Genomic DNA, 23613 nt, shown 5'->3' on the forward strand with positions numbered 1-23613 from the left:
GGTAAAGTAAACCATACACATGGAGCATCAGTTAAACATTTAGCCCATAAGCAGAAAAGATGGGAGTAGACAATTGTGTTACCATTGAAAAGGGTAATATTAGAAGGTATGGCCAAACCAGTCTAGTAATAGTTAATTTCCTGTACAGTCCCAGACAGTATTGCCTGTAATGACACACTCAATTAAAATGAACAATGCATGGTAGACAAGCAATTTTGGTTTATTTTATTTGTTCTATTGTGTTCCTTAATTTTTTTTATATTTCATCAGCAGCTATTTATATAGTGCCACAATATTTTCATTTCAATGGCGCGGCAAAAAATGCAGCCAGTGTTTTTCTTGCTTTTAAAATGGTAGTAGGATTTACCATTATTTTTTCAAAAAGATATTTGTAAAACAACACCTACAAAGTGCACCCAAAAAAAACACATGCACCGCAATCATAACGAAGCAAAACCTTCCTTAAAACATCTTGGTACCTGGGTCCATTCTGCAACTGGTGAGCACAAAATAATCGATTGTGCATAGCTTAATTCTTTAGAAACAACGTTTTGGGCTCAAAAACTAAAGAAAAGAACTTATCAGTGGAATCCATGTAAGACATAAAACTTAGTTTCGAGTGGAGTTCAGAGTATTATAACTAAATGCAAAATTAGATCTGGCCGCTGGGATCAACAGTCGAGCAGCCGGATCTCTTTTAGAATTGGCCAAACACGTACGTACACAGGTGACAAACCTGACCTTTCTTTTTCGGCGCTTAGGCCACGTGTGATTATTTACAGACACTGTTATTCAAAAAGGGATGCGCTGTCTTTTTTTTTGTAATAATCTCCAGCACTTGCTCTATATTAAAAGTGATGTCACACAGGTGCTATGAGTACTAGTGCTTTTCCACCTCAAAGAAAAAAAATATTTCTAACATTCATAGGGGCCAATTTAATACGGCAAACATAAAACACCAAAAAGAAATAATTTTTAAAATATGAAGTATGGGAGTGGGAAATACTTTGGATATAAGTATTACTGCCCTGGCAGTAAGACCCCAGTCTGCATACAGACTGAGATGTACGCCATTTTACTGCACATGCGCAGTAGGGGAAAGCACATTTTGCAGAGTATACAATGGGCATTGGGAGCATTGTATACTTTGTTAAGCAGATAAGTAGAAAAATTGCAGGGCATTCTTATTACACCAACATCATATCTGTAGCTCTAGACTTAAATTGTTTTGTTTATGTATCTTTAGTATGTTATATTTTATGTCATGCAATATGTCAGTCATCAAACAAGAATTCGAGTTTTTGAATGTCTAGATTGGCAGTGAGTATGTACTATGTAATTTCATGTCAATGATGTGTGACTGTGTATATCTCAGCAAGTGCTTCCTGCTGGATTGAGGTTGTTTATTTTAACTTATCACTGTTTGAAGTCCAGTTGTAGAGGCTGTTGTATCTGTCACAGTGTGAAGTGGAAGGTGTGAAAATGAATGCATTTACACAATAAAGGATTTGCACATGAGGTTTGCTGAAATTCCCAGTCAATGACCTGTACCTAGACCAAAAGCAGTGTCACATTTAATCTCTTGTGCACATTTTCCACCCCCATCATTTAAATTTGAAAATGTAACGTGTAATATTACTTACTAAACAGAAGCATTTTAGCATGCTGTCCAACAATATACATACTTCAACAGACGTCTGGACACAAGTTAAAGCTCACCCATCACCTACACACAGTGGAGGCAGTTTTTGTGGTCTGAACCAGTGGTTGAAGTGGAAATTTACAAGTGATGGTATGAAAATGTTATGGGAATGGAAGTGAATGTAATATTATAGTGTTACAATAATAGCAGGAGAAGTGGCAGTATGGTCTACCACCGTATGCACCCCCACTTCGACCAGTGGTCTGAACTGATTTGATGAGAAGGCAGCTTATCAGTTCATTGGGGCTATGTGACATCACTGAGGCATACAGTACTTTGTGCCTCAGTCAAGTTACTATTTCCTGGTGAATTGATAGGCTGAATATTGGCAACAAAATGGATGCCTCCTCTGTGTACATGTGTACATATGATGATATACCTTAATAATCCCATAAAAAATCAACCCCCAATATTCCTGCTTTTTTGAATAATGTACTTTAACTCATACTTGCCAACTTTTCTTCTTTGCCTTCAGGGAGATCCCGGGGGAGGTGGACGTGCGGGGACACAGCTTAATGAATCACATAATTTTGGCCTTACCCCCTAAACGATTGTCATAATTTTGGGCAATTAATTCATAGACTGCACAATACTACACATATAGGGCCTGCCTGAGTCATTAAGGAAAGTTAAGTAAAAAATTGAGTAAGTAGTCTTCTGGACAAAAGCATGTTACAATGCAAGGGATGCAAATTAGGGTTTTTTTTTGCACATAAGTTAAATACTGACTGTTTTTTCATGTAGCACACAAATACTTGATAGCTTATTTGTACACTAAAATTAACAGTTGATATTTGTGTGCTACATGAAAAAACAAAGTATTTAACTTATGTATAAAATATAAAACTAATTTGCACCCTTTGCATTGTAACATGGTTTTGTCCAGGAGACTACATACTCGATTTTTTACTTAACTTTTCTTAATGAATCAGGCCCAGAATTCTAGATGTCATTGAGGGAGCACAATTTTCCCTATATTCTGTGTGGGTGCTGCAATTTGCCACCACTTCCCAATAAAGCAATCTAAAACAGCTATGTAGGATATCAAGTGCGCAAGGGACAATTTTTAATGCACATTGGTCTAGCCAGGGGCCACCAGTGTAGGTAATATATTCATTTTTCACAGAGATTCCTTTAAGAAAAAGACCAAATAGTATGTATTGAGGCCTGTCCATGTCTTGTGTTATCCATTTATTAAAGTCCTGGCCAACCTGTAGCTTTCCTGATGTTGTGAAACTACAAGTCCCTGCATATGCTGCATGCTGGGGCTTGTACTTTCACAACACCTGGAGGGCCACAGGTTGGCCAGGCCAGATTTATTATGTGTATAGTGTGTATTTGCTTTTATTCTGTATAAGAACAACTGCACAGTGCCACTTCTCTTCTTCCACATTCTAAATGTTAAGATTTAGTGAAGGGGAATATATGAAACCCAATAAAAGTAGATCATTGTGGTATATTTAGTGCCTTCTGCTGTGTGTGTCCTGTATCAAATCACCTGGATTTCTCTTAACGGTAAGGATAAGAGCAGTTATAACATGTCCAGTACAGAACAAAGGCACTGACAATAAATCAACTTCCCTTGAAATATGTTTGCAAAGAATTTAATGAAACACATTATTGCACCAAGTAAAAAATATTCATTAGGTCAAATGGTGCCCTATTATGCAAAGATAAAATATTAGACGTACAAACTGTGCCTGCCACCTGAAAGCTGTTTTTATTCACATTATCTGTTTGCTAGGAAACAAGGAACTCGTCACGCCTGGCTCATAAATCAACAACGTATCAGGGCATCATGTTTGCTGTTTCTTTTTCAGAGAACAAGTGTGTGTTTCAGCGGCTTTTTGTGGCGGGTTGTGGCTGGGTTATTTGCTTTGCAAAAGTATATTTCTTAGTCAAATTGCCAGAGGCCCACCCTCCTCGAGCATTTACAGCACAGCCCCTCCCAACAACACAGCTCTGCTTTTATAGTGTTAGCAGAGGATTGCAAAGCATCATGGAATGTGTAGTTCTGACGCTGTAACGTAAAAAAATGACCAACCTTTGCAAATACTGAATTGGAACCGTGGAGCAAAGAACATCATACTTGCCAACTCTCCCTGAATGTCAGGGAGACTCCATGAAATAGGGGTGATCTCCCTCACTCCCTGAAGAGTCTGGCATTCTCCCTGATGCTGAGCCAGTACAAGACGTGGTTGGCTTCGCCATCTGTGGCATGATGGCACAGTTCAGAAATCGTGTCCTATGTCCATGTATTGATGCCTATGGAGGTGGCCATTTTCATGGAGACCAAGATTTAATCAAAGACTGACATGTAAGACAACATGACTTCAGTAATGGAGACAGAAATGTAAAAGACACTTCAGTCTCTAGAAATTCATTAACTGCTTTTCTTTAAAGCATAGTTGCCCACTCTCCCGGAATGTCCGGGAGACTCCTGCATTTCTGAGAGACCTCGCGGGAGAGCAGGGCAACCTCCCAGTTCTCGCCCCCCGCAATAGATAAGTGGTGCAAATATTGCATCATCTTAATCAAAATGATGTGATTCGTCAAGCCTCTATCAAACTTCTTATGGATAAACAGTCAGTATTTAACTTATGTGCAAAACAGAATACTAATTTGCACCCCTTGCATTGTAACATGGTTTTGTCCAGGAGACTGAATTAAGAAGTTTCTCAAGTTAAGATCCTTAATGAATCAAGCCCCATGGGCCCACTTGACCTGAACATAATACAATTGTACTTCCAGATGGGGTGGTACTACAATTCTCAGCATTCCCTGGCCACCAGTGATGGAGAACCATATATTGCCTAATCCTGCTAACGGCATTAATTCATATAAATACTTAAAAAAAGAAAAAAGGACAAAACACGTTTTTCAAAGTATTTTTTTTCAAAGTATTTTTTCTTATTATAATATTTACAAAAACGTACTTATTGTCAGACAACACACACACACACACACACACACACCACCCCTGATGCTAGAATTCTAATTAAGTATATCCCGTGGTGCCTTTTGTGATTGAAACTGATTATTTTTTATTCTAAATTGATATTTGTGTTTCATAATATAATTGCACTAAATGATTAGCTGTTTTATTGCTGTGATATGTGCCTCTTTCCTAACAGTGGCTGATGTTCGGTGACTACAACTCCCATGATGCAGCTCGTCTGTTTTTTTCCAGGGAGGGTTCGGGTGGGCGGGGCCACGGCTGAGTACAAAGCTTTGAGCAATGTGTTAGCTGGTATTATAGCCGACACAGCTCATAGGGAGCAGAGCTGTACAGCTGCTGTATGGGAACCCTTGCAATTGTTTCCCCCACTGCTTGATACCTGCTGTACAACGCAAAGTTCAACCAACTACCTCATCAGCTACTAGTTCTTTAACTATTGCTAGTTTTTTTTATAATTATTATTATTTAAGAATTGTCTCTATTTTATGTCTATATGCCTGCCTAAGCGGGTGAGTTCCAGCCTTGAGAAGGAGCAACCTCTGGGACAATTTGGATGTTGGATACGTGCTTGTGAAGACCAGCCACCATGCACACGGTGCAGAAAGATACTACTTTCACCAAGATTTTTGTGGGGGGGCTTCCTTATCACACTACAGACTCGTCCCTCAGGAAATACTTTGAGGTTTTTGGGGATATTGATGAAGCTGTGGTCATCACGGACAGGCAGACTGGCAAATCCAGGGGATACGGGTTTGTAAGTATCTGCGATGGAGCAAAGACCCGAGTCCTTGTTCTGTTCTAATATGTCATGATTGTTCCTTTATAGGGAGTCTGGAAATATGTTGGTGTATTCCTAATATTGACTCCAGTAGGGGGGTCTGGTTTCCAGCAGGTGGGGAAAGTGGTCCAGCATTTAGCTCAGGCTGGCTTCATCTTTGCAGTCAACATGTTATGAAACAATCCCTCTACTGTGTAAATTGCAGCGTCAATATCCCATAGTCTATGTATTGTCTCAGGGCTGTGTGTGATTGTTGTCGGGGCCCCTCCAGCCTGTACTTTAGTCCAAGGTCAGTGTTCTCTGATGGCCTGGCTGCTTTGTGTCGCTGTGCTAAAAACACAAGTTTTGTTGCTAGTCTACACAACAGGTAGTTTCATAAAGAAACATGTTTAGTGTGATAACATCTCTAGATACTTGAAGGCTTTTGCTGGAGATGGCCATTGTGCAATGTTAATGACTAGTGTCTGGGGAGGGCTGGCAAATGTTAACCTGGGGGGCAAGACTTGACTCAGCCTATTAGGAACATTTTGAAGGGGAAAAAAGTGCTGGTGACCCAGCCCAAGGTAGCCCACTATGGAACTGGTAGCCCACTATGGAACTGGTCTCGGGGTGCAGATGCTGTCCTGCCCCCCAGCCTAGCCTGCCACTGGCTAGTGTGTGTTTGTGTGATACACAGTGCAGATGAGCCATCTGTGTTGTTTAATCTGCTGCCACCTTTCATTCATAAACCTTCAATGTATAGTGGGAATTATTTGTTCTGCTTTGCTCTGGTCTTCTATTTGCATGCTTATTTTTATACATTTTAGCTTTATGTGATTGAAGGCAATTGTTTTAAGGAAAAGTGGAATATGCTTTACGATAGGATTTTTGTTTTGTCCTTTTGAGTCCCTTCCTAAAAGCAATACACACAATATCAAAGTAGATCCTTGAGTGTGTGGTAACCATGGAGGTGATATTTTGGCTTTCATAAAGTGAAAGTGTTGAAGTAAGTGTACAGCCTGGTTCAATAGAAACTGCAGGGAAACAGAATAACTGAAAATAAGGTTGGTAGGTTTGTGGCTGAGCTGCTGCTGGTAAGAGTTGCTAAGTGAAAGCAAAAACTGATTGTCTATTCTAGTTCTTACACTGTTTGTTGCCAGTGCTGGAATATTTAGATTATGCAGTGAAATGTTTTGTATGGTCTGTGTCTACTATTCAGCCAGAAATAAACAGCCTCTAGTTGCTCAAGACGTGGCCCATGTAAAAATTAGGCCTTTTATCTAAGTAGTAACTTTCTCTGCTGTTAATATTCATTAAAATTTGCATGGGCTTTCTTTCTTTATGTGCCTGACAGTCGTTCAGTGGGTGCTTCCAGCTCTTTGCTCAGTCAATTGAAGTCTTATTGTTTGCATCTAATGAAACGGGGTCCACAGTGATTACATTTTTCCTCGCATAATATTGTTGAAAAGTCTTCTTTAGAAAAGTATATTTGGCATAGAAGTACTCTTTGTTTTTTAGTATAAATATTCCTTGACAAAAGCTGATTACAGATACTCATTGTGTTGATCTCTATTAAATGCTTTAAAGAAAAGCTTTGCTTAATGATTTCTAGCGCACTAATTGTGTGGTGATCATATGTATCAACTATAACTTCCGTAATGTTGGGTACATTCTTTTTTTTTTTTTTTGTTTTGTTTTTTATACCAGTTATGGGCTAGAAGCTGTCAGGTTCTGCTGAGACTTGTAGTTCAACAACCTCTAAAGTTACAGGTTGCCTATTCCTAAGTAATGACTAAACATTAGTTTTGTTGTGTTGGGGAATTGCCCACATTCTACAGTGTGAAACAGTGTTCTTCCACTGTGGTCTGATCTCTACCTCTTAATAGCTTTCTTACAATCCTTGTCAAATACCAGAAAACCTAAGACATCACTGGAGCCTGGGCAATGCCCTGAACTCTGTATCTGAATTCATGCCAAACTGGCACAAATAACTGCTTAGATCACTTTATATTCTGGACTAAGAAGAGGGAGAGAACCCCCCCCCCCCCCACACACACACACACTTCTAAGCACGAATAATGGCAGAGTGTGCCAAACTTGGTGGCACATCCTGTTCTTTCTGGGATCAAATGGCATTGTCATGGAGCTTTGGCTGCAATCTCTTTATATTGCACCAATGGAGGTTTCCGTTCTATACAGATCAAATGGTGTTTGGGATTTATTTTTTATTTTTTTTCTTGTTCCCCCTGTTTGCAAACTCTGGTAATTAACTTCAACAACATTTAATCTGCATTGCTAAGTGAAATGACTATACGATTTGAAATGTGAGAAATAACTTTCTGGGTTAGAATTGGCTGCACCTCTAAATAATCTGACCCAAGATAAAATGTTTTTGACATAATGCTGGCTGCATGTGTGTTATCTGAGTGGCCAACACACACACTATTTTATCCAATATCTAGCATTCCACATGATGTAGTGGATCTCCCGATGCCAATTAATAGTGACTGGAGCTAATGGGCATAGAGTAAATTATTCCTCCATAACCCCCCTGCCTTTATTGATGTTTAGTTCTGATCGGCCCTGAAACGTATTTGTATGTCTGAAAATTTTCTTAAAGGTTCAATGAAAGTAACAGCTGCACACACTTGGTATAGCATAGGCGGTGTAAGAACGATGACTATGGAGCAGGATATGCTTCTTTGATCAAATGAGTTGGGGACTGTTCTAAGAATATGAAGGTTGATGAGTCTGATTGGGCAGTGTAGAGCTCCTTTAAAATGGGGGCTGTATAGAAGTCTCCAAGGCCATTGAAGGAATACCAGGTGATTATTTATGGTTGAAGTTGGAAATATAGGTGGGGCAGAATTTCTGAAGGGACTTGTAGGCAAGGGTCATCGCTTTTGTTTTTTCCTGAAGTCTGTTATATTGTAGAAGGGATTAATGAAGAGTGGGAACAGATGAGTGGACTTGTAATTTAGTTTAGTCGTGTTTATAATTGATTGCCGGAGGACAGTCTTGTCATTGGCTTGCCTGACAGAAGGTAATAGTCAAGGTGGGAGATTGTAAGGGCATGAATCAGTAGCTTACTGGTGTCTTGTGTGAAGAAAAGATATATCTTTGCGATTATCCTTGAGGTATGTCACTACTTACAGGTTTATAGTGTCTGATTCATGAAAAAGTTCCAGGATAAATAGGGGGGGGGGAGGGGGGGGGAGATACAGCTTTGATTTGGATGCTAGGTGGTTGTTAGCTACATTTGTAGGCACAATTTATGTGGAGTGTGTTGAGCGAACCCCAGGTTGAATAGGGCCCTGAAGGGAGTTGAAGGTAAGAAGAAAAATGATCACCCTACTATAAACTGATAACTCTAATTTTCACAAAAATTATTAAAGCGGTCAAAATGGGTTAGTATCCAGAGGACAGGGATGCTTTAAGATGGGGTTTCTTAAGAATAATAAAGGTTGGGCAATGTGGCTATATCAGGGCCAGTGTATTGGTAGAGTGAGTATGCACAGGGACTGGCTGGCAAATTTTACTCTGCTCAGCAGCCTATTAAGAACAATTTAAAGGGGAAGAAAATGCAGGTAGCCCAATATGGGATGTTCCAGTGGGGGGGGGCGGGCAGATGCCCCTGCCACCCAGCCAGCTATTGAGTGTGCAGTAGTTCAGAAATGGTTGGAATAGGTGGGCAGTGTTTGTGGTGTACGGATGAAAGGAGTGATGCCTTATTGTGTCAAATTATTTTTTGGGGGGTATTTTTCTTGCATCTTCAGTGTAGTCTAGGATTTTGTCTCGAAAGGCTGTTTGGTTAAGCAGATACTTAAATAAGGAAAACGGGCAGTTGCTTGTGCTTCTCTTCAATGGAATATGGCTGTAGATTCCAATAAAGTATAAATTGGCTAACTAGTTAGAGGTCCTTCTTGTTAGCCCTTGTAGATCATGCCAGCTGCATTCAATGTGCACAGATATTTGAAAGTCTATAAAGTCTCTAATTTGCATAGTAAGTTTGCGGCCATATTGACTGCCCGGCAAAACTCTTTAAATCTTTGTTACACATAGCCCAAACTCTTTTCATTCTGAATGTTATAATGTAACTCAAACGTTCAGGGTCTAATGTTAGGTGGTCTGTTTGATAACATGTCATATTTCTCACTCATCCTAGCTGGTCTGCTGTTCTTAGTCAAAGCAGTTTTTGCTTTCTTTAAAGATATAGATCATTGTTTATATATTCTATAGCATCCTACTAGTTTATGAGCTACTGTTGTATTCCCTCAGCAATGTCTGTGTTGTAGGCAGAGCTCAAATCAGCATTTAGTCAATCTGGAGCATGAACATTTACAACAGCACGATTACAATATAAATGGCAACAATATGTATGTATGTATGAAAATGTGCCTCAGTGGAATAAAGTTGTGCTTGAGCACAGGTAATACTGTGACCTGCATGTTTTTAGCTTCACTAATGGTCGTACATGAGAATGACCTATTGAGCCAGACAAGGTTAGACAACAGCCAAGTAACTGGAGAATTATGGACTGGTTTAACAAAGATTGAGCACCGTAGTCCCAAGTCCCTGACTCTTCAGACAATGCAATAACCTGGTTGTTTTTTATTGCAGGTGACCATGTCGGACAGAGCAGCTGCTGATCGAGCTTGTAAGGACCCAAACCCTATTATTGATGGCCGAAAAGCAAATGTTAACCTTGCTTACTTAGGAGCCAAGCCAAGGAGCCTACAAAGTGGTAAGAAGCCACACAACTTCACCCCTATTTTCAGTAGCTCTGCCCACTAAAATAAAATGTCTGGTTGAACCTGAACCACTAGCCCATGAGCATAAGGAAGTTTGTGTATGCATATACACGCACTAGGAGTCTTAACTAGTTGGTAAATAAGGCATTTGTCTACAGTAAGGCATTTGCTGTCTGTGCGTAGCTGACCTGCGACACAGGAGTAAAAATGTTGGTGTGCTGCTCTCTAGTATTACCTGTTGGTTTTCGGGTTTACATGTTACCGCTATTTTTCAGACTAAACCAATATCCACTCACCAGGAACTAGTTGGGTCATTGGGGCACCAGTCCTAAAATGGAGACTGGTTAATAACCATAATTCATAGATGCTGCTCTGTAGTTGCTTTTGGTGTGCCTAGTACAACTTGGACAATGAAAGTAAGTCTGTTTATGCACTACAAACAAAGGAAGTTGAGAGTAATGCTACAGACTATCATGATATTCAATGAGTAGGTCTATGTAATTTAGTGGCATTGTTGTTAGGTGTCACATGATCTGCTCTACAGGACCGATATATTATAAACTGCTCCTGTTTCCATAGGCTTAACGATTGGTGTCCAACAGTTACATCCCGCCTTTATCCAGAGACCCATTGGGTAAGTTTTTGTTTCTTTACCAGTTACAATTTTTTTTCACCTTGGGGCTGTTCTCCATAATGTTGTTCAAATATTGATTGTATCTATGTATTAGTTTACCACACCTGCCCCATATTGTCTCTCTAACAAACCACTAATTTAACAGAAGCCAAGCACTCGCCTGAGTACTGACAGTATGCCTCTAAGAGCTTTGCCATAATTTGGGCTCCGAGAAACGGACATTTATTTTCCTAGCACTGTCTGCTCACCTCCTGGAGATTTACACCCTGTTTACTATTGTAGCCTTCTATCAAAATATAACAGACTATGAAATACTTGTACAAACAGATATGAGAAAAATGATTGTTGGTGCAAATGGCTGAATACCACATAAAATAAGTTGAACAGAAATGTAACTGAAGAAAACATTGAACCATCTGGAAACGCCATGGTGTCCTCTATTTGTCATAGTTATGACCTCCGTTCCAGAGGAGGTTTGGTTGATGAAGTATTTGTTTCTTTTCAAAAGTCTTTTTTTTTTTTTTCCTTCTGTTGCAATTACAGGGTAAATTTTTTTTTTTTTTTTTTTATATGGGAGAACCCTGATAGGATATTGCTATAACAAAGGATGGCAGTATAAATACTTAGAATATTCTAATATATTATCTACTTGGTTTTATATATCAGATCTCCAGTGACAAGAGGACCTCTGGTCTTGGTGGCTTCAGATACTTGACATGTTGTTGCTCTCTCCAACAGTGCCTAAGCGTTTCCAATGGGATCATGTTTAAATGAACCTGTTCTTTTCTGCAGACCATGCAGTCTCTGAAGGCACACAAGCCGTTGGAACTGATATCAGACAGATGTTCTACGGGATCTCTGACTGCATCGGATAGTGGCCTATTGTCTGGCCTGTTTCAATAGCTTATTTGCTCCCCCTCCCCACCCAGCACACTAGAAAAGTCCTCTAATTGGACACGGCAGCTGTTCTAGAAAGCACTGGTGATCTCTGAAAACAAAGGACCCAGTACAATGTCTCTCTTTAACTCTTTCTGACCTGGTGCCCTCTCCAAAGCTTGTTTAGTTTTCCGCACCTTGGGTGTATAAATGGAAAGTGTTTAACCAGTTATTATATGGTTAAGTGTGCTGCCAAACTAACTAAAGCTTATTCCCAGTTGTTATGTATCATTTTGGGTTCTGAAGGGCTGGGTGTGTCTTTTACAAAAGGAATAATATAGACACTGACACAATTCAAAAAATAAATAAAACTCTGACATTGTGGGCTGCTGACCGAGATTGCAGTCTTGGGGATGAAATCTGATATATTGATATTAATTTAGAGCACAACATGACTCATCCAATCAGACAGATATACATTATACATAACAAATTATTTTTATTTGTGTGCTAAACATAAAAAAAAAAAGTTGATTCCGTAAAGGTATCTCATTCCTTTACAGAATTTGTAGTGTAAGCAGTCTTGGTTACCTTTTTTACGCAGGAGAGGCTACCAGACACTTAAAGGGTAACTACTAAATTATGTTGCCTAATAAACATTCATATTTCTGTAAGTTGTGGTACTTCTGCCTGAAATTGTCAGCTAAAAACTGAGAAACATACTTTTGCTAAATAGCATCAACTGACAAATTGTGAAGAATTGACCTTCTTTGGCAACATCTGTAACCACAAGTGTCTGCTGGGGACTGTGCAGATTGTTTCTATTGTTACAGATTTTGGTAAGGCGAGTTGGTTCAATGGCTGTAACAGTGTTTCAGATAACATCAGGCAATAGTTCTATTGCAAGTACCAGGTGGTGTTCTAGTAAGTTGTGGGATCCACATAATGATTTTTGATTATGTAAAATAACTTTTGAGCAGGTTTGTACTATTAAGATGCATGCATACACTATAATATTGTCTTTCAGTATGGTCAGATTGGGAAGTTTGGGCAGCACAAACAAACTGATTGCTAGAGACACAGTGGTTCTGGTTGTCCAATAATCACATGCAGGCTTCTACTGATATTAAATAGGAATTGCTGCCTGGCCCATTCAGGGATAACCTCTGTACCAATTTTTGGGGTCCAAACCTGTGGCATTTTCAGTTTGACCTAAACTGAAGTTTTCAAAGTGGGTCTCTAAATAATTTGTGGGTGACTTGGATTTAGGAGCAAATACACTGTTTAGTTTGATTATATAATAGTTTGATTATTTCAGCTTGGGGGGGGGGGGGGGCGGCATCTTGTGATCATGAGAGCTGTCTCTTGATGAATAAGTTGGGACATGGAGCAAATCTTGTACAAGGAGAATGTGCCTCTAACCTGTTAGTGCCAGAACGAAGGTATATTATTCTACATCATTATATTGCATCTTAATACTTCTGAACGCTGCACACGATGTTGCCGTGAAGTACGGGTCCGTTTATTTACATGATTTTTATTTTTTTGGGGACTATTGGCATCGAAGCGTGTGTTTTTAAAGCATTAAAATTAACACCTTCTGGATGAGCCAGACAGATTTTCAAGACAAAACTCTCTTGTAACAACTGTACAAATAAGGCTCTCCAATCTTGGAGAATAATTTTTATTTTTTGTTTGGTGCCACAAGATTTCTGCAGTGCCGTACACAGAACAAACAGTAAACTATACAGGGTGAGACAGTATAGAATAATAAACAAAAGAATACCAATACTTTAGAAACTCCAGGCAGGCTAATGCAGTAGAGGTGGAGCAGAAGAACAGGTGTGGAGACAGGAGGGAAGAGGGCCCTGCTCATACGAGCTTACATCTTAAGGGAGGGTAAACAAAACAGGCACATGGGGAGGCAGTTGAAGTATGGGGGGAGAAAAGGGGGGGCCGGTAGGAGAGGGGGGAGAATGAGTGGAGAAGATGAGGGGGTTAAGTGGATGGTTGGTAGGCTTTGAGGAACAGGTGAGTTTTGAGTGCTTGTTTGAAGGAGCACAGATTAGAAGAGAGATGGATGGAGCGAGGGAGGTCGTTCCAGTGAAGGGGGCTGCACAGGAGAAGTCTTTGATTCTGGAGTGGGAAGAGGTGATCAGAGTGGAGGAGAGGCAGCGGTCATTGGCTGAGCGTAGGGAGCAGACAGGAGTGTGAATCGGTGGATACAGGGGGATGGGGTGATTTCTGGGTAATGTGGTTTACATGGCACTGCTTTGGTACTGTGCTTTACTCCCTGGATTATCAGTGCATGAACCATGCTTATGCTGACACATAACATCCCCCTACCCATGTAAATGGCATTACATTGAGGAAAGATAATCTTAAATAGCAGTGAGCCCCTGGAGCTTCTATATTTTGATTTGTTAGTTCTATTTTATTCTAAAACAAAACCTGCGAGATCCATATTTATAAATGAATAAATGCCACCACCCCAGTTAAACTATTATGGAAAGTTATATAAATATTTTGTTTTTAGAAGTATCTTATGCTTTCTCTAAATGACATACTAAGGTTTTAATGTGAAATGTATTTAGAACGCTTGTTAGCCACTTGTTTAGTATACAGGTTGTTCATTAGATTAGGTTGCAGAGATGAGACCTGTTTCTGAGTGCTAGTTGCCTCCTTCAGGTTCTCTTTCCCCCCCCCATAGTACTGCAGTAAGACCTAAATACTCTTGTTTTATGCCAGAAAATTTTTGTCTATAGAGCATGACCAATATATATGAGCTTTTTGATCTTATTGTGATTAAGGGATTACATTTTAATATCAAATGGTTACCTGGTTGTCCTTTTTATCATTAAAAATGTATGTAGTAAGTCTGTGTTGCGAGGAAAATCCCACACATTTATAGCATGTAAAGCTTGACAATAGCCGACGGGTTCAGCGACTCCTTTGAGAAATTGGACACAGATAATAAAGATGATGTACAGGGCAATTCATCCAGAACCTTTATTGTCTAAACAAATCGTATATCCCTAGACGATTAACATAGTACTGTGCAATACAAATCTGCTCTGTCCCATCCAACTTGTTTTATCGCTGTGATTTGGTAACTGTTTTAAAGAATCTCTAATTTACTTCTTCCCTGTAATGGCTTACTCTGTAGAAGGCCAAGAAAGGAGAGCTTTTCTGGAGTTGTGTAGTGTAAGTATTGTTTGTAGTTGGTCAAACTTCAGACATGAATCCCTGACTAATTTTAGCTTTTCAATCGCCTGAGGACAGTGGGGCATTTTTTTTAATTATTCCCCCCCCCCCCCCCCCCCCCTTCCTTTTGAACCAAATGGTGTTCATGAAAATATAGTCCTATCAATTCACTACCTATAACTTTATCCGTTTGGTATTGCTGCAAAATGACTGAAGGTCTATGTATACAATTTTTTACCAAAGACAGTCCAGTTTTTTTTGTGTACTTGAAATATCTACCATTTTCCCTTTATTCAGACAAGGATTGCTTGCAGGCTAACAGGATAAGCTGTGATCGGTTTCTCCAACTCTTCTCGTTACTACCATTTATTTTTGCTTGTTAAAATATTATGGCTTGAATCTTCAGGTGACATGGGTCAGATAATGTATGCCTATCAATGTGCGGCCACTAGTTCCTTGCGGCCTATTTTACACAGAAATGACTTTACTTTGGCACTCGATGGGGCAGGCATTTTGTAGGTTGAACCACAAATCGATATACGTAGAGTGCACCCTTACAATTTACACTCTCAGGAATATGGTTCAGCCCACAAAACTGCTGCTTCCACCAATACATCAGTGAGGTTTCTGGTTACCAGTAAATGGAGATATTGCGTTCTCCTGGATAACTTCAGCCATCTTTGTGCACGTAGGTCTCATTAAAGTCTGCTGTCTTGCATTGTGTTTGTATGTTAAGCAGAGAAACACAGCATGTATCCACACCCTGTATTGTGAGTGTTGCCAATCTGCTTCCTGTGTTTAGCAGCCCTCTGTCTTCTGATGTTTAAATAAGACTGTAATATTGGTGCCTATCGCCAGTGGGGTGAGAATCCATTCCTGTTATCAGGAAGTGATCTGGGTCCTCCTCTCAGGCAGCTGTGTCCTTAAGCTGTGAACCAGATAAGACAGTTGCATGCATCCTTTTATCTGTCTTCTCTAGATGTGTTATGTCCCACGCCAAAAGGTGCTTTCTGTAGCCACAAACCCTCCCCGTCTTCCTGTTGCATTACAAGGCTTGGAGCTGACTGTTTTGTCATTTTGGGACATTAACCCCTTCAGATTCTCTGCTTTGGGGAGTTTAAAGGGCAGAGCAATAAATGTTGTGTAGAGTACTTTGCAATACTGACTTTGTGTGCAAGTACATGAAATATATTGTAAGCAATGACTGATATATGCAGTAGTCCTCATCTAGAGATGTAATGGTAAAAATCTGTAGTTTTATATTAAGTCTGCTCAGTAATAGTAGAGTCAGTGTCTGCTATAACGGGGTGAGTTGGAGTGGAAATAAACACCCTGCATTTGCTTCTGTTTTCCATGTCCATACTTGCAGCTGTTAAATTTATAAAAAGGAATCTATGATTAAAACAGTTAAGTACAATGGTTAATTTTTAAACAAAAATCCACAGACTCTTAAAATCTCCTAAAAAGACAAGTTATTGAAAATGGCAGAATACTTCATAGTTTAAGTTAGCAACTAAATGTTTATTCCATAGGAGTTGGTCCTCACTTAGTTTTGCCGAATTAGTTAGAATTTACCAGTATATTTAACTAAGATTTAGAATAGCTTGTGCTACCTGTAAGTAGGTTGTCATCCATGCGCACCCCACCCATATGGTGGATCTAGGCTTCTGTCTGTATGTGCTCTCCTTCAGTGGATGTTATCAGTTGGCTGATATTCTGTGGCTTTATCAAACAAAGACAAAACTTATGTGGGAACCTTGAAATAAATGTTTACCTTGTGCAAGACCATCCACACTTGAGCTGTCACATACAGTGATATAAACAAATTGCTCTTGTCCTGTTTCTGCCCCCAAAAGTGAGCCCGATGATACAATACAATACAATACAAATTTGATCAAATCATTATCCTGAATATTGAAAGATGACCACAGTTTGGTCAACCCCTGACCTAAAAAAATAGGTTCTTTTGATGACCTGCAGAACGCACACTATTTGTCCCTGTTAGCAGGGCGGCCTACAGTTTGTAATCTTACAGCAAAGTATGGCTGCAAAATTTTGTCTTTTATGCTTGAACTGTATTGTAAACACAAATCAAGGTGCAGTGTGTGCAAAGTGCTTAGAATGTCAGCTTGGCTTTATGCATGGTTTGTTTACAGGGTATGGAGCTTATGCCAACCGTCTGGGAAATCTTTTTATCGCTGCCCCTTTCCCAAAAAAATCTATAGTAGTAATGCATATTAATGTTGCTTGTTGCCTACTTTTGCATGGTAAACGTTTAAGGATGTAGTTTTAAATGGTTAAATCTTCATCTTGGACAGATCTAACTATTTAACTAACTGGCTGGTGCTTTTGGCCTCTCCTATACACAAGACGTGGGATGCTAGCTCTTCTAAGTAGTGGAAGGGGGCAGGTGGTGATGGAGTTGTCAACATGAGGGAAAGAATCTTTTGTTGTTCGTTATATCATCCAGTATAAGAGGGAGCAGCGCAATGCTCTCATGCCAACATTGTACATCTTTGTTCTGATGGCTTTTTTTTTTTTTTTTTTTTTTGTGTAAGGTGCTACAGAGTTTTGGGCTGCCTTACAATGATTAATTTATTATGCAGGTCAGTTGATTTTTAGACTTGTTTTCTGTGGCCCTAAGACATAGTAAATACACCCCCCCCCCTGTCCCTCATTCAGTGTCTCTAGCACACATTATGTATATGATGAATTATAAACTGTGTGGCTCAGTAGTCAGTTGCTCGATGTGTGAATGGTTGTGTTGATAGTTGTTGCTGTGCAAAGTGTAACTTCCTTATTGCCATGAGATTAAAGTGATGACTTTAACTACCTCCTCCTGTAACGTGTAGGTGTTTTGTCATTAAAGCTTCACTATACCTCCAATTCCAACACACTGCTAGGCTGTATATTGTGTATGTTACCAGTGCTTACAAGATTTTATTGTTGGAGGACCTGGCCTCCTTTCTGAGCCCTCAGAATGCCTCTTCTCCTGGACAGTGAAGGTATGAGGGAATGTATTTATAATTCTAATATGATTGGCAGGAGTAGATGTAGTAATAAAGTGATAGGCTGAGGGTAGAGAACTGTCCAGATCCTATGATTCGCTATAAGTGTATAACATGGTGGCATACGCTCTGAAGATAAACTAACATGAATTACTCTATATAAACAAACATTTTTCAAAGTAAAATATCTAATTTACATGGAATAATATACCCCAAGCTGTAAAATGTTAGTTCCTTCACTCTGGCCTCATAACACTCTGATCATATACTATAGAAAGAAAAAAGATTCTTTCAATATGGTGTCCATGTTTCACCTCCAATTTAATTGTCTATAAAAGTACATTGCCTGTGGTCCTCAATGACTTTTAATATCCTTTTTTTAATTTTATACTGGGAGGAACATTTTACTTGTTTATAATACATTGATATTTTCCCCCATTTACTAAAAGAACTTGATAAAGCAGCAAGGAACTGACTTGCACTGACCAGTGAATGGGACAAATAACTTTGTTAAGGAGGGCAAGACGGGATTAAATATATTTGACATGAAGTGTCCACAGAACCCAGTGGCTTAGGAAGAAATCTGCTACGTATAGTCAGGTGCCCTCTGATAGGTGGATATATAGATAGACAGATAATATATGCAAAATAGCGTCATAAATAGGGATTAGGCATAAGCAAAACCAATTCTAGAGCTCAATGAAGGCATTTTGTATGTATCGATATATCTTGAATGCAGATTTAGAATGCTTCTTTTCTCAGCATCATTCTTTTAAATTCTGTATGTGTAATACTTGTGCAGCTGGACATGGTAAGAACAGATATCAATACTAAATTGCAAAACAGCAGAAAAAAAAAAATTGTGCTAATGCTTGGAAGTTCCCTTGTGTTCTAATTTACTGTCTTAAAAAAACCAAACCAAAACCTATCAGCCGTTTAGGACTCCATCTTCCCTGTATGGTCTCTCATTAGACTTGGCTACAGGCTGATTGGTCATGGCAGGGAAAGCTTTTTTTTTTTTTTTTTTGACTATGCACAAGCCTCATCTTAAACATCTATTTAATTCCAGTAAGCTCTTGAAGCCTTTCCAAATATTTGAATGTTGTAGGGGTTTTTTAATGTAACTTTGGTTTAGCAGTCTTTTTAAGTTAATTGTGTAGGAGCATTCCTCTAGTATGCAGTGCTATGATTTCTATACTTTCTGCACTTCTACATGGTTCTAACTAGTGTTAATACCTTGTCACCCATTATCCCTGGCTCTCCTCCTCTTTTAGATTGGCTAATCTGGTCTGTATCTACAAGCACAAATATACCCTGCTTGGTTATCATGCTGCCGCCATCAGAGCCAGAATAGATAAAGGCCACTCTCTGTACAAACCTTTTCAAACACTGGAAGGACTACAAGCAAATAAATGTCCATATAAGTCAATTAAAAAAAAAAAAGGGTAGGGTAAACAAACGGGCTCCTGCTATATAAGTCTTCAGTGTAGTTTTTTTTGTTTTATCTTTCAAAATGCTAATCTGTGTTAGTCATTAGTGGCCTCTGGGCTCAATGTCAGGCTGTATGATCTTTTTCAGGGATAGTTTTCATGTGTTGTCTTTCAAGGAAGGGACGTTTTTAAGACAGCTGCAGCAGGAGGGTAATGTGCTATAACTCATAGCAACCAATTAGACGTGATCTTTGTCTTGGTCTACTAGGAAAAAGTTGCTATCTGGTCACTGCACTTTTTTTTTTTTTTTTTTTTAACCTGTCCACTGTTTCATAGATACAGAGGAATCCTTTTTTTGACAGCAAATCCTGTTTGTACTTATTTATTGGTCAATGATTTTGGTATAATTGGCTAGTATAATGCCTTTTCCTGCTAGTGTTAATGTGCCTCTGAAACAAAGCTCACTAAAGAGCAATAACAAACCCCCATAGTTTTCTTCTTAAATTAAAAGTGCTAATTCTCATGCATTTCTTCACAGGCTGACACCACAGTATGTTTACCCATCCGCCTTCATCCAGCCAAGTGTGGTAATTCCAACACCAATCCAGTCTCTGCAATCTCCGTACATTGATTACAACACTGCTACGCAAGCCTATACTCACTACACCACTGCTGCCTATGAACAGTATCCTTACGCAGCCTCACCCACTGCTGGCTACGTGGGTTACGGATACACCAGCGCTGTCCAACAACCAATATCTGCAACAGCCACAGGAGCCCCTCCTACTGCGTACTACCAGTACCAGCCTACACAGCTCCAACCTGACAGGATGCAATGAGAAGGGAACACTAGATTTCTTTATCATTGTTTTTTTTTTTTTTTTTTTTTTATTGACCTTGATACAGCTCCAACACAGAAACCATGTATTAACTTACAGAACGCAAAAGACTCTCCTAAACTGCGCCCTTAAACTTTCAGTTGTATTACAAGTAACAATGGAGGCTGTTTTTTGTGTTTGGTTTATTGGCATCCTGACAAGAGAATTCGGAGTACTACTTCGAAAGGAATACAAGCTGGCTATAGATCATGTTCTCGCCTTCTATTTCTCTGCAAATAAAAGGAATATGCCTCTCAAGGAGGTACTCTTAAAAAGCAAAAAAAAAAATATATTTTCCTTTATGTGGATATCTTATAAAAACTAAAATACTCAGTGATGCCTTATAGAAGTAACAAATTTTGAATATTTATTGCAATTTTTTTTTTTGTTTTGTTTTTCTATGTTCACCTGAGCTGTGAATTGCTACATGAAGGCCAGGAGTAAATATCCACCTTGTTTCATTCTCATATATCCTTTTCTTTCCTTTTTTTTTTTTTTTTTCCCCTCTAAATTATTGTAATTTTTCTTTCTAGACAATTGCTGACTATTTCAATATGCAAATGGTAGAGTTGGACTTTAACTCTCTGTGCTGGTCCAGCATGGGAGTGCTAAGAGCAGGAACCTCTGTAGTCGCAGCACTGTAATATTTTATTGTAAGTGTTTATTCAGTTCTGATAGATATATTAAAAAAGTACATTGTATAACTGCTGAGATCTTGTCATTGCTGCAACATGGAGGGTAATGCAGTATTTTACGTGTAAAGAGGTTATGGAGACGCAAAACTCAGTGATTTCCACTAGGATGTGCTTATAAGTGCAAAAAAATAACATTTTATATCTGCAGAACACAACCTGCATTTAGTCACTATCTGGGTTACGTATTTATCTGATAACTGCGGAGGAGGGGGGGGAATACTAATTTTCTTAATATAATAGTTCAATTTACTGGACGCCCCTCTTTCCCCAACTTGTTTCTTTCAAAACAGGTCAACTTTTCAGGCAGCCATTATTTAATTAAAGTGACCATCGCAGTGGATGTTTGTGGTATTCAAGCTTCCATTATTCTGTCACATGACTGCACGTAATAATGTAAGCACAGCATGAAGGCTATAATTAAGTATCCCTATGTGTGCCTTGAAGTCTATGCAGAGATCTACAGCATCCCCAAAACTGAGAAAAATGGATATTTGCTACAAAATTAAACTCTTTGAGTCTGTCTTGTTATAGTATATCTTTTACAGAGTACAATTTGTTTCCAAGTATTGAATGAGGAAATTAGTGGAACAAATAATGCAAACCAGAATTTAACCATTAATTGGGTACAGGCCCATGTGGAGTTGAGGGGGGTGGGAGCGGTGTTGTAATCAATCAAAATATGGTCGTTTTGCTAGTGAGCAAAGTATTCAAGTTTCCCTGTAACCTTTATAGCTCTTCGCTCTGTGCCTTGACCCAATTCGGACGTTGTTGGTCTTGAAGTGAATTGGTGGGTTTAAGCAAATGGGAGACTTAATTTTCTCTACAGCGAGAAGATCTAACCTATGATACCACTAGTTTAGTTCTAGCAGCTGAACCTATTATGAAAGATTGTGGCTGGGAGAAATGGAGTTCAAGGACATATTTAACTCCACTCACAATGGTATATTGCAATAATGGTCCTAAAATGTTATGGAAATTGCGATTTTAAGGACTGGACTAGATTAACCCTCAAATGATGCAATTGTATGTATCTTTGCTTGCATCTTCAGTTTAAATGTCTTATCTGTGAGGATTTTGTTTTGAGAAGGTGCTATAAGGCATGGATACTTTTGTCAGTTATCTGGAAAGTGCTGGATGCCATATTAAAGGAAAGAAAGATGTTCTGCAGGGAGCTGATGGGTAACTGCAAATGCTGGTATGGCCAGAATAACTTTATATTCTTCCACTTCTGGTATTTGTCTGCACCACAGGGACAATACTTAGTTTCCCATGATCTGGTGGAGAGAGTGACATAGGGTGAAAGGAATGAAGGCTAAAAAGTATCTCTCCTGCACACAGAGGCTGTCCTTTGCTGCAGGTGAAAAACCAACATAGGCAGTGGAAGCCACCTCTTTCTACCCTGCCACCTTCCCAGTGACATGTGCTCTTAGGCCACACCCCAAGCTATATCTAGTGCCGTGGGTCCCAAACCTTCTCAGTTCAAGGCACCCTTAGGGTCTCAATTTTTTTCAAGGCACTCCTAAGCCAAAATAATTACCAAATAGTCCCCCGCCTTGCTTACCACCAGCCCTGGCCACGGCACCCCTGTGAGATTGCCGCAGCGCACAGTTCAGGAAGCTTTGGGAGAAGCTAAAGGGATTATGGGGGGAACCTGTACTGCATGGTGACCTCTGCAGGTAGTTGTCTTAGGACCAGCCATCATAAAAAGTAGGAAGTTCTATAACTTTATTTTTTGAAAATCCTCACTTAATATTTCCTTTTAGATACTGGAAAAATAAAACCATTAGAGAGTGGATTCCCTTTAATTGCATGTTTGCACATAATTGTGTAGTAAAACTACCACCTGATGAGAATTTAAATATCGTTAATAGGGTTAATGAAATTCATTTCTAAAATGCCAAATTGTTGTATCAGATCTGCTCACAAAAGCAGTGAGACTAATAATGACCTCTCAAACCTATAACAAATACTGTGTCTACACAGCGTCTCCACCATAGCCTGGTCAGGAGAGCCCTGACTTGTTGGATAATGTGACTGGACCAGCCATTGACCTAAAGGGGACCATTCAATTAGCTGTGGGGTTCTGTAGTAGTCTTGCACTTTGTCTGCAAATTACTTTAATAACTGCTCAGTTTTGCTTGCACCCCTATGAGGCAAGAGCAAAAATGAGCAAAGACCATTACTTACACATCGGCTTGAGATTACTATGGAAACTTGCAGCTAATTGAATTGCCTCATAGAGCATTGATCCTTTCTTGACCGTGAATTCAGAGAACACATTATGTAACCTCAACTGTGGAGAAAACCTGTCTAAGGCTGTGCACTGAGCTATTCAAGTATTCAAAGGAAAATATTCCCCAAGAATTGTGGGAAATATTTTCTAGACTACCTTCTACAGCTTGGAGTTCCACCCTTTATTACTGTCTTCCATTCTAGCACCAGTTTTTTGTAGTTGTGCTTAAAAGTTGGTACAAATATATGATGTGCAATTTCCAAACGAAAATTCTCTGCATACTCTCATCTGAATGTACCACAACTGTGCTTTCCTATGTGAATTTTCCCCCACCACATTTTTAAGAGGTCAAGTTTGGTCTTTCTGCCATGTATTGATGCTAAATTGAAACAATTGTTATACACTTCATGTAAGTCATTTTATCCTCAACTATGACTTGAATTTTTTTTTTTTTTTTAAAGAAAAATAAAGTTTACTTTTGAATGT

At 39.2% G+C, this 23613-nt stretch overlaps 1 protein-coding gene across 1 annotated transcript; it reads left to right on the plus strand.

The window, feature by feature from the left end:
- The first annotated feature begins 4971 nt into the window (after positions 1–4971).
- RBM38 (RNA binding motif protein 38) lies at positions 4972–23608 on the plus strand. The gene is made up of 4 exons (XM_075176499.1): positions 4972–5415; positions 10039–10162; positions 10749–10803; positions 19860–23608. Exons 1-4 carry the CDS (start codon positions 5248–5250, stop codon positions 20158–20160), a joined length of 648 nt encoding a protein of 215 aa, XP_075032600.1. The 5' UTR covers positions 4972–5247; the 3' UTR covers positions 20161–23608.
- The last annotated feature ends 5 nt before the right edge of the window (positions 23609–23613 follow it).

The sequence above is a fragment of the Mixophyes fleayi genome, chromosome 6 (assembly GCF_038048845.1).
Source record: "Mixophyes fleayi isolate aMixFle1 chromosome 6, aMixFle1.hap1, whole genome shotgun sequence".
NCBI classification, from domain to species: domain Eukaryota; kingdom Metazoa; phylum Chordata; class Amphibia; order Anura; family Limnodynastidae; genus Mixophyes; species Mixophyes fleayi.

Bases quoted from the DNA above. Each gene is read 5' to 3' on its own strand.
- RBM38 (XM_075176499.1), top strand. From the start codon at position 5,248: ATGCACACGGTGCAGAAAGATACTACTTTCACCAAGATTTTTGTGGGG. The intron at 10,163-10,748 runs GTAAGAAGCCAC...CTGTTTCCATAG, and splicing joins GCCAAGGAGCCTACAAAGTG to GCTTAACGATTGGTGTCCAA. The intron at 10,804-19,859 runs GTAAGTTTTTGT...ATTTCTTCACAG, and splicing joins TTTATCCAGAGACCCATTGG to GCTGACACCACAGTATGTTT.